This window comes from Cydia strobilella, chromosome 5 (genome assembly GCF_947568885.1).
Source record: "Cydia strobilella chromosome 5, ilCydStro3.1, whole genome shotgun sequence".
Taxonomy (NCBI): Eukaryota; Metazoa; Arthropoda; class Insecta; order Lepidoptera; family Tortricidae; genus Cydia; species Cydia strobilella.
Window position 1 is genome coordinate 19333716 of NC_086045.1, and position 18636 is coordinate 19352351.

An 18636-nucleotide genomic window follows, 5' to 3' on the forward strand; every position below is an offset into this window, starting at 1 on the left:
TTAGTACTCTAAGCCAGTACTCTCAGCGCTGGCAATCCACGTAAAAATATAATGTGAGAATTGAGTTAGGTTTTTTTTTGAAATTTGGAGCGTCGGCGTCGACCCCGCATAACTCGCCGGCGGAGCGGGCGGCCGGCCTCGCCACCGTCAATGGCGTTCGCTGTGACGCTCGACCGAAGCGCTATCTCCAATTTTTCCTCCTCATCCGAAACGTACATGCGGGTTAGGTCTGATGCGACCGATTCCGTTTCGCTATCGCTATAACAATAAAAAAATACGATTTTTATAAATATAGCGACCGACGGCACGACGAATTGCTTGTGTAGTAGATAGTAGATCATGAAAGGGGGGATGTTGTCGTCTGCTCTCCTACTCCCACCCCGACCACGATGTTCGATTCAGTAGGTACGGTTCGGTTTTGTTTTACTAATTAGGCACAGGTAAAAAGATACAGAGGGTGTAAAAAAAATAGCCACAACCGAATACAGAACCTCCTCCTTCTATGAAATTGAAGTCGGTTAATAATTCTTGTTTCTGTTTTAGTTTTGTTTAAAATTTTTGATTTTGGGTGCCCTGAAAACCAGTAGGTATCGTGTCTAATAGACACGGCTTATGCGGAGCGGCGTCCTACTTGGTGTACTTGTGATTAATTTAATTACTTAAGCTGTAATTGTGATTAATGTATTTTTTTTATGCCAAATAAATCTTTTTGTATTCTTGTTCTATGTTATTACATTCTAAAAATGTTTTTCAAAAATAATTCTTTCAATTCTTAGTTTGACATGTCAGCATATCAAAATAAAGCAAGTGATCGTTAACGGGACTGTTGCCTGATTCTATGGTGGAAGGAGGGATATTATCTATTGTGTGTGGTCACAGAACCAGTTCATTTTACCTGTTGTTATCCTTCAACTCCAAGAGCTGAGCGATGCAGCCCTTGGGGCGTCCGCAGCAGCGAGCAGCGTCCGCGCTTTTTCTACCCGAGGACATGCCTCGCCTTATGTTCTCGGGTAGGAAGGACGCGGACGCCGCTCACTGCACCACCGCTGACACCATCGCCTGCGTTAGCTTCTCTACGTCTTCCAACACACTTAAAAATGTACCTAGTACAACGTTTATTTTTACAAGCTTTTATTGATCTTGCAAAGCAAGGCTAAAAAAACTGGCTAATCAACCAAAGCTTTTATAGTTTTAAAGAATTTATAGATTATAAAGAATAGTAACGTATAATATTGAATTGTTTAATAAAAAAAATTTATTTAAGTGATATAAATAAAAGATGTAAGATGTGTAGAAATAAGTAACAAAAAATTGTGACCTTATTACTTATTACCTTATACCTTATTACCAATAAATTATGTCTATGTCTTTGTATGTAAATATAAGTAAAAAAACTTTTCTAAAGCCGTTAACGGGACTGTTTTCGATTCTATGTTGGTGTGGGCAGAACCAGTTCATATGTCACCTGTTGTTATCCTCCAAATCCGAGAGCTGATGAGCGATGAAGTCCTTGGGAGGCAGGACCTCGGGCATGACTGGCGCGGACGCCGCTGGCAGGACGGGCGCGGACGCCGTTGGCATGACGGGCGCGGACGCCGTTGGCAGGACGGGCGCGGACGCCGTTGGCAGGACGGGCGCGGACGCCGTTGGCAGGACGGGCGCGGACGCCGCTGGCAGGACGGGCGCGGACGACGCTCGCTGCACCGCCGCCGGCACCTTCGACTGCCTTAGCTCCTCCAAGTCTTCGAGGACACTTAACAAATTTACATAGTACAACGTTTATTTTTACAAGCTTTTATTGAACTTGCAATGTTTATATGTGTAGGTAAAAAATAGTATTTTATACAATCGTGATATAATAGAGAGCTTTTCAGTCGAGTACCGTGTTGAAGCAACGAAGCTTGCTGAGTTGCTTAAGTTAAGGTACAAGATTGAAAAGCTTGATTATATCACTATTGTATACAATACTTTTTCTACGAGACAAAAAAAAATACTTTCAACTAGTAGAATCATATAGGTAAACAAACCAAAAGTATACAGCTAAGATACGCGAGCTGCCGCAGCCCGCGATACCTTCACACACGTACGCGCCCCGGCTGCCGGGCCCGGCGCCCCCGGCGGGTTGGTCAACGACACCTCCTCGTAACTCATGAGGCCCTGGTACCTGCTCCTTGCTAAATTCAATTTTAAGGCAGTTTTTTTCCCGATTTTGGCCACCGTAGCCTATGGAGACTAACAAGCAACGCTAAGCGGTTTTCGTAGAGTATGGATGTTGCTATATGAAGGGTGTCACATGCGCGTTTCTGACTTATGAAGCAATTGTTTCTACTACAACATAAAATAAAACGTTTTTGTTGGCCAACCAATCACAAAGCACAGATGCGACGCAGCAGCGTGTTTAAGTAGGCTAATTTGCATTGAATCGAGTCTCCTTAAACAAGAAATATCTTATGGAATAGTATGTATGAAGTTCTATTTTCTAAATTTTTATAATTGACTTAACCGTATCGATAAAATTCTTATGCATGAGTCGAAAGTGCCATAGACTATTCAACGTTGAAAAGAGTAAGGTTGTAGTGTTGCATATGAAGTTGTAATACACAGATTATACTCGACGAGTAGAAAAAAAACCTAAAGCCAGTGAGGGCAGAACCAGTTCATGTTATACCTATTGTTATCTTCCAACTCCGAGAGCTGAGCGATGCAGCCCTTGGGAAGCAGGACCTTGGACATGACGGGCGCGGACGCCGCTGGCAGGACGGGCGCGGACGCCGCTCGCTGCACCGCCGCCGGCACCTTCGACTGCCTTAGCTCCTCCAGGTCTCTTAACAAATTCACATACAACGTTTATTTTGACAAGCTTTTGTTTGGACTAGTTAGGAGGTGAACAGTATATCAAAAGTCCCCGACCGTAACCCTGGTGCTGGGGGGAAGAGTAGGGTTTGAAGTTTCCATTTTTAGGTTTTCGATTATATCTCGGAAACTATGCGTCTGAGCGACATGGCCACTTATACAAAATGAAAAGTGATTTAATTTTTTACAAGTTTTATTAAGTCAAGTTTTTCGATATATTGTTTTTGAGATATCCGCTCTTGAAGGTTTATTTAGGGCTCTCACTTTTATCTTGTTTGTCTACACCAGTGAAGCTGCTAGGCCGGGTTTGGTATAGTTTTCGTATAAATCGGGGGTGCTGAATTCATTTATGGTATCAACATTGACACCATTCCTAAGTAAAAACAAAATTTAAAAAAATGATATTTTTTTAAACTTATCTTCACGCTTAAACCGCTGAACCGATTTCGTTGAAATTTGGTACAGAGATGGTTTAAGTCCCGGGACAGTACATAGGATAGATTTTATAACCAAAATCATCTTTTGAGGGTGTGAAAAGTGGGGTGGAAATTTGTATGGGAAATCAATAACCGCTGACCCTATTTAAATAATATTTGGGATGGTCTACATGTTTGATTTAGTTGAAAATGATACCAAACATGACTTCAAACCTAAATTTAAACAGTATTAACCTCGGGAATTCAACTTCGGCGGAGAAGCTGAATTCCCCTCACACCAAATTTCACCCCTTCAAAGTATGATTTTTGAGACAAAAACTATCTTATATCCTGTCTCGGGACTTAAAACATATATTTACCAAATTTCAACTAAATCGGTTCAGCGTGCAGCGGTTTAAGCGTGAAGAGGAGTTAAAAAAAGTTATTTGTTTAAAGTTTATATGTTTTTACTTCGGAAAGGTGTCAATGTTGATACCATAAATGAATTCAGCACCCCCGATTTATACGAAAACGTTACCAAACCCGGCCTAGCAGCTTCACTGATGTAGATAATCAAGATAAAAATGAGAGCCCTAAATAACCCTTCAAGAGCGGATATCTCAAAAACTATACAAGATATCGAAAAACTTGACTTAATAAACCTTAAACTGAAATAAATGTCATATACTAAGAAAAAATTACCAAGGCCTCCAGTGCCCCAGGCTGGAAACGAACCAGCGTCCCCTGCTATCGCGGCAGGTGCCTGTGCCATTCGGCCACTGGGCCACAGCGGCATAGGTCGAAATTTTCCAAGTATATGCACTTGTTACTGAAGGCTAAGGCGCCCCTTGGCCATCCCTAAGGTAGAACAGTATGGTTCGACCTTCTAACTTAATCATCCATGTGATTTCGAGCTAGCAAGAGAGATGGCGCTGCCAATCAATACTGTTAGAAGTATTAGCCCAAATTAAATTATTTACAGAAAATACTTTAATTTGCTTTTATTTTAAGTAGAAACACTACTATATAAATTATAAACTGAAATAAATGTCATATACTAAGAAAAAATGACCAACGCCTCCAGTGCCCAGTGTGCAGTGAGATATCTCGGTACTCGTGAAGTAATGACATACTTTCCGCACTAGCATCGAAATGTACTATTAAAGACGTCACAGCTAACATGGTAGCATTAATCGTGTTGTCACTACACTCTAACAGTGACGAAGACACGATAGACATGCTGACAATGCCAAAAGGATATACTTTAGCGGATGATTCTAATGCGCATGGCAATGTACTGGATCCATATCAAGAAATATTTGAAAAAGCCACCGTTAAAGTTATATTATCAACTGATCCGCAAATAACTCTGGCTTGGACTAATAATTAAACATACGATAATCATGACGTGCAAAGTGCTTGGGTATCCTGGTCATCACATAGTCAGTGATATGTCAAATTCTGAGGCTGAAATGGAAATCTAGTATATTAGCATGATAAACTATAAGATTTTCAACTACCTATTCAATGTATATTTCGAATATACAATGTATATTTTGTATATTCAATTTCAATCCTTTTGTTTTCTAATGCAGAGGTCTAGTAAAAAGCCTTATTATACGCTTATGGTCCTTATGGACTTAATAATTGGCTCGAAGATTCGCTAGATGTTCCGTGGAAGTTAAAATAACACTATTCAAAGCATATAGCCAGTCTTTTTACTCTAGCGGTCTTTGGGTTCGGTACACGAAACGAGCCTACAACGCCCTTCGCATTCAATACAACAACGCTTTCAGAATGCTGCTGAGACTTCCAAAATGGTGCAGTGCATCAGGAATGTTCGCCCAAGCGCACACGGACGATTTTCACGCAATTATGCGTAAAAAAATCACGTCGCTAATGGGTCGCGTAAGGGAAAGTCGAAACAGCATTCTGAAGGTGATTGCTAACAGATTTAGCTGCCCCATAATGTGGCACTGGATGGAGCAGGTTAGGTCTACTTTGACCTATATCAAGTGACCTAGGTGTATAAAAAAAAATGTAATTAAAAATACTTAGTGTAGGTAACTAACATAGCTTTTAAGTTAATGTAACTAACCATATATGGACTTGTGGGTCTGAAATAAAGATATATTTAATTTAATTTAATTTAATAAACATCGTATGTATAGCTCGCTTACCTTCTCACGTTACAAGTCAATCTAAGCTCTTGAGACTGTTGCACTACTGCCAGCCAACTTAATTTGCTTTCGTTTCGAACATCCGTGTCGCCTGACGAATCTGGCCTGTAATTAATTGAAGTTTAATTAATAACGTGACTTGAATCACGCCAGCTATATTTTATTAGCAATAGCACCTACTAACTATTACATATACTTAGCGCCACTTGCACCATCCCACTTACCCGGGGTTAACCGGTTGATAATTTGTATGAGGTTTAAAATTTAAGTTAAGCTAGGAACTGCATACTTCGCAAATATATAGGTACTTTATTAAAAGAGAAGAAAACTAATTTCACCGTTTTTGAAAATTCATCCCCCAAGATGATAGAATACTGGAGGGTCAATTTTCCCATAAAAAAATAATTATGAAGCAGCGTCTCGTACCTAGGCGTAAAATTCATAATAGCAGCGACGTGTTTCTGTTTGTGTATCTGATAGAAGTTCTCTGGCGCGGCGATCGTCGATGTGACGTCCTTGGTGGGCGGCGGCGGCGTCAGCGGCGAGTTGCACTGCTGCTTAGCGTTCTTAGACCCGCTACTAGTTATATCGTTGATGGAGAATTTTAGTTTTGCTTGAAACAATTACAAAATATCTGATTAGCGTAAAAACACAAGAGAAAATTGCTTTTGCGGGATAATTGACCGTCAGCGAAGATCTTCGTTTCAGCTTGGGTAAAAATGCTTTCGTATGTCCGGAAGTTCTCCTATGCAGGTCGTTCTCGTATTTCATTTCTCATTCAGTAATATTGTGTAAATAATTTTTTTCTGTCATTTTGTTTTTTGAGAAAATTTTCAATATGGCGGAAATTGCATAACGGACTTACCTAAGCGCCAGTATACATAGGATCTATGGCACTTAAAATCATAGTGAGTTCGCTGTGATTTTAATTTTCACACAGAGCCACTATTTGAAAGTATTAATTTAAGTTTAAAATGATAAGGGTTAAATAACAAACGAAACCGTCAACGCCATCAGTCCGAGAATATTTTTTTCTTAATTTACGAGGCACGTTTTTTTCTTTAGACTGTATTCATCTTATATGGAGTTACATAGGTATTTGATAACACAGTTTGATTTATTTATGGCATGATCATTAGTTCCTTAATTTTACTGAGCATCTTTTGAACGCTTTGACACAAAAAGGGGAATTCCTGTAAATATCTATGTGTAAAATTTGTACAAATTCGCGTTTTATTTAGGAATGTGAATAGAAGTAAACTTACTTGTGTCAATAACAGCGATTTTGCCAGCCACTTCGTACAAGACATCAGCTGTCCAGACGTGCGGTATCCTTATAAATACTTTGCCGGTGTCAACCGGCATTTGGAACCCCAATTTATGTAGCAGTTGCAAAAACTTTAAATCCCTGCAGATGGCAGCTTGTTCACAAGTCCACGGTACCAGGGGCATAGACTGATTAAGGACTGAAAAGATAATAGAACATTAAATAATGAAACAGCGAATGATAGGTATAAAAAAACCGGCCAAGTGCTAGTCGGACTCGCGCACGAAGAGTTCCGTACCATTACGCAAAAAACGGCAAAAAAACACTTTTTTGTATGAGGTGGGAGCCCCACTTCAATATTTATTTTATTCTGTTTTTAGTATATGTTGTGATAGCGACAACAGAAATACATCATCTGCGAAAATTTCACGATTTATGAGATACAGCCTGGTGACAGACAGACGGACAGTGGAGTCTTAGTAATAGAGGGTCCCGTTTTTACCTTTTGGGTACGGAACCCTAAAAAAGAAAGTCATAATTATTGTACATATTGTTATAAATTTCAAAAACTTGCTTATTTCACTTGCTGAGTTTACTGATTTTCACTAATCACTTATGGCTATGGTCAGGATAGCCGAGTGAACTGTTATTCTCATGGAGTTTTCTCTTACAGGTACGCCTTCCCACGAGGGCGTGTGAAATGTCAGAATGGCCGTGTCGCAGACCGTTTTTTATGACGGCTGCGTCTGATGAAATGTCAAGCAGTGTCAAACATTCAGATTATCTATGCTTGAGTGTGTTTGACTGTACGTTAGTTTCAGTGACTCGAACAGCTGTCATGATTGTATAATTGTACCTTTTTTTTTTGGAGTGGGAAATGCATTTACGCACCGTCCCCCGGCTTAATTGTACCGGGCTGATTAAACGACAGTTTTGGAAAGGAGCAGGGATTTTGAGAGGGGCCGTCAATCATAAAAGAAAATGGAGAATTCGAGAATTTATCGCAGTGGTTTTATTTCCGTTCACTGATCGCAGTCAACTACACTGCATTCCAAATCTCGACTATAGTTGGTCAAACCAAATTGGCAGTAAATAAGAACAAAAAACTATACTCATCCTTTTCTTCTGGGTGCTAGTACTAGTGTAAGACAAAGATAGTATGATTCTCTCTGTCTATATGTTTGAAATGAGACAGTCCTTTGACAAACTATATATGCCATCTTACTATTAAGGCCTACTCTTACTACGCCTATATTGTCAAGGCGTTAGAGTGCGTGTTCAGATATTTTTGAGCACCACGGTCGCTCCGATATATCTGATGGCGACTGTATATAAATACTTACGTAGAGCGTGATAGGACACAGGAGACATCACTGGCGAATTGAACCCTTGGCCTTGATTAAACAACTTGAAATAATGGATACCCGTTTGACCCGCGGTCGTGCCGCATTCCCTACGATACCTCTTCTCGATTTGCAATTTTGCGTAACAAGTTTCGAGTAAAACTTGTTGAACCCAGTCCAAACATTTCGTTTTTCCGTCTTGTCTTAGTTGCTCACAAAGCTTTCCAATATTGACACCCCTTATTTCGTTGTTCATCTTAGCGCCCTTATCGGCCTTAACTTCAGACTTGGATAGTTTTTCATATTCCTGTTTGTTTATTATATTTCTCATGAATAATTCTCTGATCACAGAATATTTAGACTTAACTGTGCCGTGTTCTTTAAGGCATCTTAATATTTCGCCGATGACATCTGGATGAGTGTTGCATTGCAGATAATTCCAATTTAAAGCTGACAGTTCATGTTCAGTCCACCTGCAGAATAAAATCATATTAAAGAATATTAATAAGAAAACAGTAAATGTAAAAGTAAGGTGGATTGTCTGTTTGCGGCGTCCCGTCAGTCAGTAGACAACAAAACATAATTTATTATAAGAAATATTGCTGGAACCTGGGCGTTTTCTAAAATAAATATTGTAAACCTGATTCTCACAGATCCTGTAAGATTGTATGAAAATTGTACATTTCACTCGTCACGTACATTACAAGTGAAAAACTTTTCACACTAAACCGTGACGTAATGGAACGGACACTTTGGCACATCATTTTTAATCGCGGAATGGAGAATGCTGTACACATAGATGACATAGAATGCTGTAATACATAGGTACCTTGAATTAGATGAGTGACCCGCACTGCTGTGTACAGACTTTTTCTTCCCCCCTTTGGCCACAGACTCGAGATCTTTCTTTGTATCTATTCTAAAATTGGCAATAGTTGACAGCGCGTGCGGCTTCTTTGTGAATGTGCTTATCACGTATTGTATTAAATCAGACCAATCCTGTAAAATCAATTAAATTAATTCATAAATGTCAATATCATTAAGCTTCGTTCACTTACAATTTCGTTCAAAAGTAAAAAATCAGTTTAAAAATAAAGCGATGCCTAGGTATTATGTTTTGTCAAAATCAATTAATATCTTTCACTTACGTCGCAAACTTCAAATTCAGACTTCCAAATAGAAGTGAACGTCTTTAATATCTTAGGTTGATATAAAGTGTTCAAACTGTCCAGCTCCCCTCCCACGTGGTGCATGATCGTAAACACGCAGTCGTTGACGAACTCCCCGTTCACTGCGTAGTCTTCTAGCAGTAGCCCGTATTGGTACATTATTTCAGGGGTCGCGAACCTGTATCAAAACTCCTTTGAGTGCGCGAATCAATCAAGACACTGAACACGTATCAATAGTGTTGGATAACGAAAGTTGATTGTTTTTAAACTTATTTTCGCGATAACACTGCTTCGTTGTTAACTCGAAGTTTCCGTAGAGGGACATGTTTCTCTTACAAATTGGCTTTTTCTTTTGTTGAGCAATTATCAGTTACAGCTTGTATAATACCTAATTATACCTAATCATTGTTTTGTTGCCCGTGGTGCCAATAGTAGGTACTAATGACTTCAATACAATTCGAACCACTTACAACTTACAATTGGGACAGAGTCACATTTCTTTTGTTTCGTTCGGTTTTGAACAAAGCATTTCCGCGTAATTGAATTTAATAGGTTAAATTTTCGTTAACCATACCCTAGATTTTATGCAATATCCGCCCACCAGTTACAATTTGTTACATAAAGTAATAACGCAACAAAGTGATCCATCATGAAAGCCGTAAGCAAGTAGGTACATCAATATTTCATGATGTTCAGGTAACATGAGGTAAATAGTTTGTTTACCGCGGTGAATAAGGAACGAAAGGAATAAGGAATAGGTAAGGAAGAAATGTTAACATACCTACATGAAACAAAACCTAGTAAATCACGCGGCACGGCATGCGTTTACAAAAATATGTCACTATTGTGTCTGATACCTAACGATATACTACACTTAGGGTTGCCATACGTCAGGATTTGTCCGGCCATGTCAGGATTTTTGACCCTTTGTCCGGATTTTAGCCGGACTTGGCAAGTGTCAGGATTTTTAGGAATGACCCACCGCAGAGCGCAGCGCGCCGCCGCGCCGGGGCGTCGTTCAAGCTACGCCAAACTGTTACAAGAAATGTCAGGATTTTTAGGGTTATGTCAGGATTTTTAGGGTTATGTCAGGATTTTTATTAGGACATTTAATTTTTCCATATGGCAACCCTAACCGCACGAGATAGGGATTACGTGTACGTACTGTTTAATGTGTTCTACAATGTCGGTAGATCCAGTGTAGTTCTCGTTTCTCATGGCGCTATCCAAAAATGTCAGCAGTATGTGGTTTGCTACAACGAGGTCCTGTAAAACATAATTATGAAACAGAATTATGTAAGAACATAAAATGCCCGCAATTATTTGGTTTTAGTTTTACATGTGTGTCCTTGTCCATAGTCGGGCCATGCTCAGTGTAGGGTTCCATAGTTACCATTCTATCAGAATAAGCTAAACGGGGGCTATTTATTAGTTAGTATCATGTACCTTATAAGCATAAGGGAGTACCTTCGCAGCGCTTTGTACGTCTTTTTACTAAGCAGAGAAGACTTTTTGCAATAATTCGAAAATGGACCGATCATACTTGTTAAGCTTTTGTTTTAAGATATTTTTTTTTCATATTTTTTGGACCCATGGTTCAAAAGTTAGAGGGGGGGACTCATATTTTCTTTCTTTTGGAGCGATTATTTCCAAAAATATTCACTTTATCAGAAAATGGTTCTTGGAGACCTCGTGGATTCGTTTTAAAAGAACTATAGCGCGGCCACACTACACTACGTCTCTGCCTCTACCTACTTCCGTCGCTACCCGCTACTTCTCATGTCACTCGTCGAGTATGTGGCCGGGGTATTATTGAATTCGCCATAGCGAACATTCAATAATATATACGAAACAATAAATAAAATTGGTTTAAAGCAGAAATATTATTTAAAAGCTCTTAATTGTTACCTGTAAATACTGCTTGGAATTGTATTTAGGATTATAGTGACGTAACAGCAGCACTAAAAGTGACCTCAATTCATCGGTTTCACACATTTTGTTTTGTAATGTTATAAGGGCATCTTTATCAACGGTGCTAACATGCGGAAACTTTTTGTACATTTCAATGGCTTGTACAAACTCTCTGATGGCTGTAACAACCTGAAAAGTCAAGGTTATTTAAGAGTTTACTAATTTTACTATACAAGAACAGGACTACTATAAATGCAGTATAACATCTTAACACTTACCAGATGAAGTCGCCGACTACTTAGGGTCAAGTCATTTCTGTCTAGCTTAACATCCAGTTCAAATTGTTCACATAAATTGACACCCTCAGCGGTCAAATACGATATTATATCAAAGGATAATATACCGGAAATGTCTTCTATGTCCACCTCGATTTGGATAGCAAACTTCAGAAAATAGGTCACTAACCAGAAAAAATGTGACGTGTCGATTTCCAATAATAGGTTTGTGAGGATTTGACTATGTAGTGTTTGTACTAAAGAATTGTAACCTTTGAGTAAAAAGTCAACAGTAAATTCTTTAAGTACATAGCATATATCATCATCTGTTGGAACTTTATTAGTGAGCCCTTGTACGTTTATGCTGAAATAACGAATTAGATTTTCACTGAAATGCAATGAATCTCGAATTTCTTTTATTGTTTTATGTAAATCAAAAAATCATGAATAATTAACTTACATGTTCGCTTTACCCCTTTTATTTATCTTTTTACGCTTTCTCTCTTGTAATGTATCACCAGTCCGTGCCTTAGTGTTCACTCTTTGTTTAGGATTGTGAGGTTTTTGATGAACTGGTTTATTAAAACATAATAATATCTCGTCATCGTTGCTTGAAGTAGAAAATGACTCTTGATTTTTGATTTCAGATAATTTTCCTTTCCCATTCTTCTTAGCTTTTGCTGGCTGTTGATTATTATTTGTCTCGGTTGGTAAATCTTCTGACATCCCTTTTTCTTTCTGTAATATTTAAGTTACATCAACAATCATGATCTCATTTATAAATAGGAATTGAAAACCTAATTTCAATAATAAAAACGTAGCATACATTATCAGACTTCATATTTCCATCGCCAGTCGATGCGTGTTGGTCCCTCATGTGAATGTCATTCTCATCAGGTAACGGAGGTTGAAACTGTTGATTGACATCTTTTATTGTATTGTTTTCGGACATTCCCCATCCATTGGTCTCCGAATTTGGTTCATCGTTAAGTATATTATTTCGGAACCAATGTCCGAAAACAATACAATGAAAGATGACAATCACATACCGGATCTGACGAATCTGATGTCAGCATAGGTGACGAATCTTCACTACCTAAAACATGTGATATGTTTTTAATGTTGGTACCTACTACTGAATACATCTCATACAACATCTATATAATTTTACTAAATTTATTAAGTACCTCTATCCAGTGGAGAAGTGTTACTTTCATTGTCTTCTGAACTCTCAGAATTACAAGACTCCAGCCACATATTGAGAAGTTTGTGCAATTTAACAACACGTTGATCTTTATACATCAGTGCTACAATTTGTACCATTGTTACTCCCCAATTAGTCTGGAATATAAAATAAGTACAAACCAGACACCTAATCTCATTCAAAATCGCAATATTATATATTTGTATAATTCGAATTTAAACTAACGTGAGTCATACTAACACTAAGCTAATAATAATACGGTTTAAATTACGTATTTTGAGTGAGTTAAACCAATAAACTAATAGCTTAGCGTTTTATTAATCTTTTATTTTGAAGAATTTAAAGCAATAAACAGGAAAAAAAATCACAGCTCTACTAAGGATTATGTATATGTAGTTCTCATGTTGTACAATATGTGAGAGCTCTTTAACTGTTTAATGACTAATAATGAGCTCTATCTTCTAAAAAAATAGAAAGTTTCCCTGATATTTGTAAGTGAGAAGTTTATACTTTATAGAACCACCTGGAGAATATACATTCTAATTAATAATTTGTTAAATTGTAGATGCATAGTTTTATAACTTATATTTAATTTAAGGCTGTATATATATTGTAATTTTTATATTGTAAGGATTTCAAACACAATGCTTTAATTGTTTTTTGAATAAACTAAATCTGAAAATCTGAATCTGAATTCTGGCAGGCAGTCGTGTGTAAAAGTCGGTGTGTAAAAAAGGCGGTGAACGGGAGAGCTGAGCAGAGACGTCAGCGCGGCGCTGGAGCACGGGACCTGCCAGGCGCCAGCGCAGGAGCAGGAGTCGTCGTGTTAACCCAAACACATAACACAAGGCACGGAGGGATCACTTAGAAAATATCCGCGTGGGCATCCCAATCTATTTTAATTAATAATTTTAGTATCGTTTTAATTTAAACTACTTTTGACAATACTTAACTGTTCAACTGTATTTTTAACTTTGTTTAACTGTTGCATTGCTAGAAATCGAATCATACGATCGGATATTGCTTTTATGTTGGAAGCACCTACCATATTCCACGATTCGAATTCGAGAGTTGTATCGTAAATCATAATACTAAACTAACTTTATATGGTACTCGAATCGAATCATACAATCGGGAACTGCTTTTAATAGATATAGCAAACAACCATTTTGCGAGATTCGAAAGCAAATATTTAAACATTGGAGAGCTAATCACAGTGATCCACTTACCGCTTCCGGTATAATCATTAGCTTAATCAAGACTTTATCAACGCTTTGGCTAAACATGTTCCAGAGAATCTGATTTTGCACGGCGTGACCAGATCCATTATTTTTGCCTGAAATAAGACTTTCAACGTTGTCTGGTATATGCAGTATGTTTCTTAATAACAAAAGAATATTACTTATATTGTCACATTGTTCCAGTGACACTCTTGGTTGATTAGGATCCACATTTTTCTTTAAAAAGTCGACAACTACTTTTGTTGCTCGCGGACCAGTAAAGGCCGCTTTTGCGGCGGTCAGTAACTGGTTTATTTCAAATACTATATGTAAACCAAAATCTGATTGCGATGTTACTTCAACTGATAGCAAGCACTCTATGGGTATGGACAGATTGACTAGTATTCTCACTAGTAGTTCTATAGTTTTATCTTCCTTGGCGTGTATCAAGAGAGGTATTAAGTCTTTTTTTATGTTCTGTCCGAAACTGATGCTCCTGCGGTATGTCCGTAGATACTTGTCTTCAGTCAAAATATTGTGTAAAATGGTTTCTAGGTCAGCTGAAAAAATATTTTAAGTTATTAATTCCTTGTTATCTTATTACGGACCGAATGTCGCACCACATTATTATCAGACACTGTTTAGTTTGGTAAGAATTACATTGACTACACATATCTAATACAGTAGATTAATGTTGTTTTAACAAATGATAATTTTGTAGTACTTATACAAATATGTAAGATATCAACTAAAGGAATCGTTAAAGGATTCGTTTCGAGCAAGGGTTTCTCGGAATACCGTAAAATGGTCCTACTTTGCTCACCGGTGTGTAAGTATGCTCCATTTATATATATATATTTATATGTATTGCTTGCTACGTTAGTCATATAATATTCTGACGATTTTGGCGGGGTCTTTTAACTTGGTGCACAATGGGGTAACTTTGCGCCCCTAAGACATTAAAGACATTATTATTATTGTGACATTAAAGATCTGCCTATTAGTTTATTTAAGCGTAAACTTAAGAACTGGCTCATTGAAGAATGTTTTTACTCTGTTGAAGAATATTTCGATTACTTTAGACATCAAACTTGAGATTTTATGATATAATTAGTTATTGAATCTGTATTGTAGTTATGACATATTGGTAATATAATTGTAATTTTGACATTTTAGTAATACGCTAGATTTAAGAGCACTAGAATATTAGTTGTAAGTACTCTAAATGCGTACCGTTGCATGCTTTCTTTTAATATTTAGGTACTTTAAATTTTGCATGCCTGTTTCTGGTGGAATGTGTGTGACCACGATATATTTTTTATAACATCTCTTGTACCACATTTTTAAACAAAATAAAAAATATTATATTCTATTCTATTCTATTCTAAGTAAACTATAGGTAGGAGCAGAAATACCCCAAACAATGCTCGGAGCAATGCTGAGCCGAACGGAGCCGAGTTTGCCGAAAGCATGAGTGTCACCCCGTTGCTACCACCCTAGTTAGCAGCAGTTTTCTGTTCCACTTAAGTCCCCGGCAAGCTCGGCCGAATTTCACCTTCCCATACAAACGGAGAATCGTTCTCATTTTAAAACTACGGGTTGGATTGTAATGAAACATTGCATATACAATGACATGAGATATATCTAGATCTGTAATTAGTTTATATAGCTCCAGTTTATAAAACAAACGAAATAGAGAAAAAACAAGTTTTGTATGAAAAATTCGTATTCGCAGTATTTTTTTAACTATCGTATCAGAGTCTACATAAACTAATTACAGACATAGATACCTATACCATATCCTATTGTAAGTACAAAGTTTCAGAACAAACTAGCTACTAGTTTAAAAATGAGAGCGTAACTACGTTTGTATGGAGAACCGAGCTTTCCGGGGACGCTTAAGACGAAACCGCGCGAAATCGCCATTTCACACAAACGTAGTCCTCATTTTCCTCTCTGGACATTAACATCATTTATTTGATGAGTAACTGTCGCGGTAACCGCGAAGACAATATTCACTTGTGAACACGTCCCTCTGTTTCACATCTCGGTTACCCATTACCTTATCTTTAACTATATGATCAAACAAAAGACTGGATGTTTAAAATATTAAAATCGCATTTAATGATGAGCGGGTAGTAGTCCGATCATATTCGTATAGTACATACCTACCTACCATATAGTACGTAGCAAAAATAGATATAACTCCGTAATAGATGGATACAGTCTAAGGAAAAAACGTGCCTCGAAAATCAAGAAAATTTGATTTTCGTTCAGAGGGCGCTACTAGCTTTGGCCTACTGTCGTATAGATGGCGTTGACGGTTTCGTTTGTTATTTAACAATTTTAACGCATATCAGTGAAAGAACATGGGTCAAAATCATAAAAATAATTAATGCAAATAAAAAATATCATTTATCCATATTTAAATACATTTTATCGTATTTTTATAAATCTTCATTTTTAGTTTTAAAGTGTGTCGACAGATGGCAGTGAATTTACTGGGGTTACAAAATTTACTATGACAGTACCGCTCTAGTATAAGCAAAGATAGATATAACTCCGTAATAGATGGATACAGTCTAAGGAAAAAACGTGCCTCGAAAATCACGAAAATTTGATTCTCGATCAGAGGGCGCCACTAGTTTTGGCCTACACTCGTATAGAGGGCGTTGACGGTTTCGTTTGTTATTTATAATTTTAACGCATATCAGTGAAAGAACATGGGTCAAAATCATAAAAATAATTAATGCAAATAAAAAAAAAACATTTATCCATATTTAAATACATTTTATCGTATTTTTATAAATATTTATTTTTAGTTTTAAAGTGTGTCGACAGATGGCAGTGAATTTACTGGGGTTACAAAATTTACTATGACAGTACCGCTCTAGTATAAGTTACTCTATGGTATAAGTTACTGGTACGTAGTATTCGTACACACGACCTAAGCCCTCCTAGGACATGTACACCCGCAACTCGACTGGACAACTCCATTGCGCATCCTGTGACCGCATCTTCAAGACAAAGTTTGGTTTTGCGAGCCACAGGCATTTCATAATCCGGACAAGAATTGTTAATGGGGTCGTCGCCATTGCCGGATGCGGCAAGGAAGAAGACAGAATGGTAGTAGTATTATCTACGTATTATCATTGAAAATATTTTGACACAATTTGTTGTATATCAACCACAGCTATGGTACGTTTGTTTTTTGTTTTTTTTTTTTTCTCAAATAAGAGTGGATCATTTAAAAATTAGTATGAAATCTGTTTTTCGCTCCTAATTCTTACAATCAAAGAGTAAAGTAAGTAAAATAGCTTACAATAATCAAAAATCTAAAAAAAGTCTAACGTAGGGGCATAGCTATGGTTAAATATCCTTACGTACTTACATCAAATAATGTAAAAATATTTTCCGTAATGTCAATATCCAGACAGGAAAATGGGGACTACGTTTGTAAGGAGAAGCGGCCGTTCCCTTTCCTCTTAATATCAGGACTGCATTACCAACACAAATAAAAAAATAAAAATAAATCAACTAACATAACCGACATTTATTTTGTAGTTGAGTTTAAAGGCTGGCGTCCACTAGACTCGCCGAGGCGAATCGAATCGAATCGCAATAATTCGCCTCCTATATTTTCTAATACAACTGCGTCCATTGGCGAAGAGCCTTAGAAAATATAGGAGGCGAATTATTGCGATTCGATTCGATTCGCCTCGGCGAGTCTAGTGGACGCCAGCCTTTACTATGAATGGTAAATTCAATTCGACGCGCCGCGGCTCTTCGTCAATAGACGCAGTTTCATAGTAAATGTATAGAAGGCGAGTTATTGCGATCCGCCTCGGCGAGCCTAGTGGACGCCAGCCTTAAGTGTAAAAGTATCACATTGACTATTTTCGGAACTAAATATATCATGTTACAACATAATTAATTTTTTTTTGGGCAATACAATACTAAACTTATAATAAACTTATGAAGTTCCCAACTGAAATAAATGTCATATACGAAGGAAAAAATGACAAAAGCCTCCAGTGTCCAAAACACAAACTATTTTCACAGAAAATAATTTAATTTGTTCTTAGTTATGAAGTTCATTTTTTTTATAAGTAATAAATTTAATCGACCAATGAATTAAACTCACCATTACAGTTGTCATTTACGTGATATCCACCTGCGTGCATAAAGCCAAGATTGCTGAATATGCTATGGATCTGTGGACTCCTAAGAACCCACTCCATATTTGACCTGCAACAAGAAAAATAAGAGTCCAAAGAGTTCTAGAAAAACCTACTTATAAGATCTTTGTTTTTAGGGTTCCGTACCCAAAGGGTAAAACGGGACCCTATTACTAAGACTCCGCTGTCCGTCTGTCCGTCTATCCGTCTGTCACCAGGCTGTATCTCATGAACCGTGACAGCTACACAGTTGAAATTTTCACAGATGATGTATTTCTGTTGCCGCTATAACAACAAATACTAAAAAGTACGGAACCCTCGGTGCGCGAGTCCGACTCGCACTTGGCCGGTTTTTTTTGTTTAGATGCAAGTGTTTATCAAGTTTATGAAACTTTGTTAGTTGTATTACATAATAAATAACGGTTTTTAGGGTTCAGTACCTCAAAAGGAAAAAACGGAACCCGGATCACTATGTTGTCCGTCTGTCTGTCAAGAGTATCAAGACCCTTTATAAGTGGACCGCGTGGAGGTATTGAGTTAAAATTAAACCATAATTATATATACTCAGTCTACGGTCCCTTGAAGCTGTGAAAAAATCAAACTTCTAAGTTAACGCGAAT

At 37.5% G+C, this 18636-nt stretch overlaps 1 protein-coding gene across 1 annotated transcript; it reads right to left on the bottom strand.

Moving 5' to 3' along the window:
- Window positions 1-18082, bottom strand: LOC134741792 (protein timeless-like). Its single transcript, XM_063674688.1, has 19 exons — window positions 17983-18082; window positions 13848-14398; window positions 12602-12755; window positions 12464-12510; window positions 12241-12405; window positions 11875-12152; window positions 11418-11778; window positions 11137-11328; window positions 10394-10494; window positions 9208-9406; window positions 8889-9058; window positions 8060-8532; window positions 6715-6915; window positions 5798-6062; window positions 5450-5554; window positions 2669-2824; window positions 1466-1753; window positions 118-258; window positions 1-28 (listed from the first exon to the last, which is right to left on the bottom strand). The coding sequence occupies exons 1-19, from the start codon at window positions 18077-18079 to the stop codon at window positions 1-3; spliced, it is 3972 nt and encodes a 1323-aa protein (XP_063530758.1). The 5' UTR covers window positions 18080-18082.
- Between the last annotated feature and the right edge of the window lie 554 nt (window positions 18083-18636).

Bases quoted from the DNA above. Each gene is read 5' to 3' on its own strand.
- LOC134741792 (XM_063674688.1), bottom strand. From the start codon at position 18,079: ATGGAGTGGGTTCTTAGGAGTCCACAGATCCATAGCATATTCAGCAAT. The intron at 12,756-13,847 runs GTAAGTGGATCA...TTTATATTCCAG, and splicing joins TAATGATTATACCGGAAGCG to ACTAATTGGGGAGTAACAAT. The intron at 29-117 runs GCGAGTTATGCG...GTGGATTGCCAG, and splicing joins GCCGGCCGCCCGCTCCGCCG to CGCTGAGAGTACTGGCTTAG.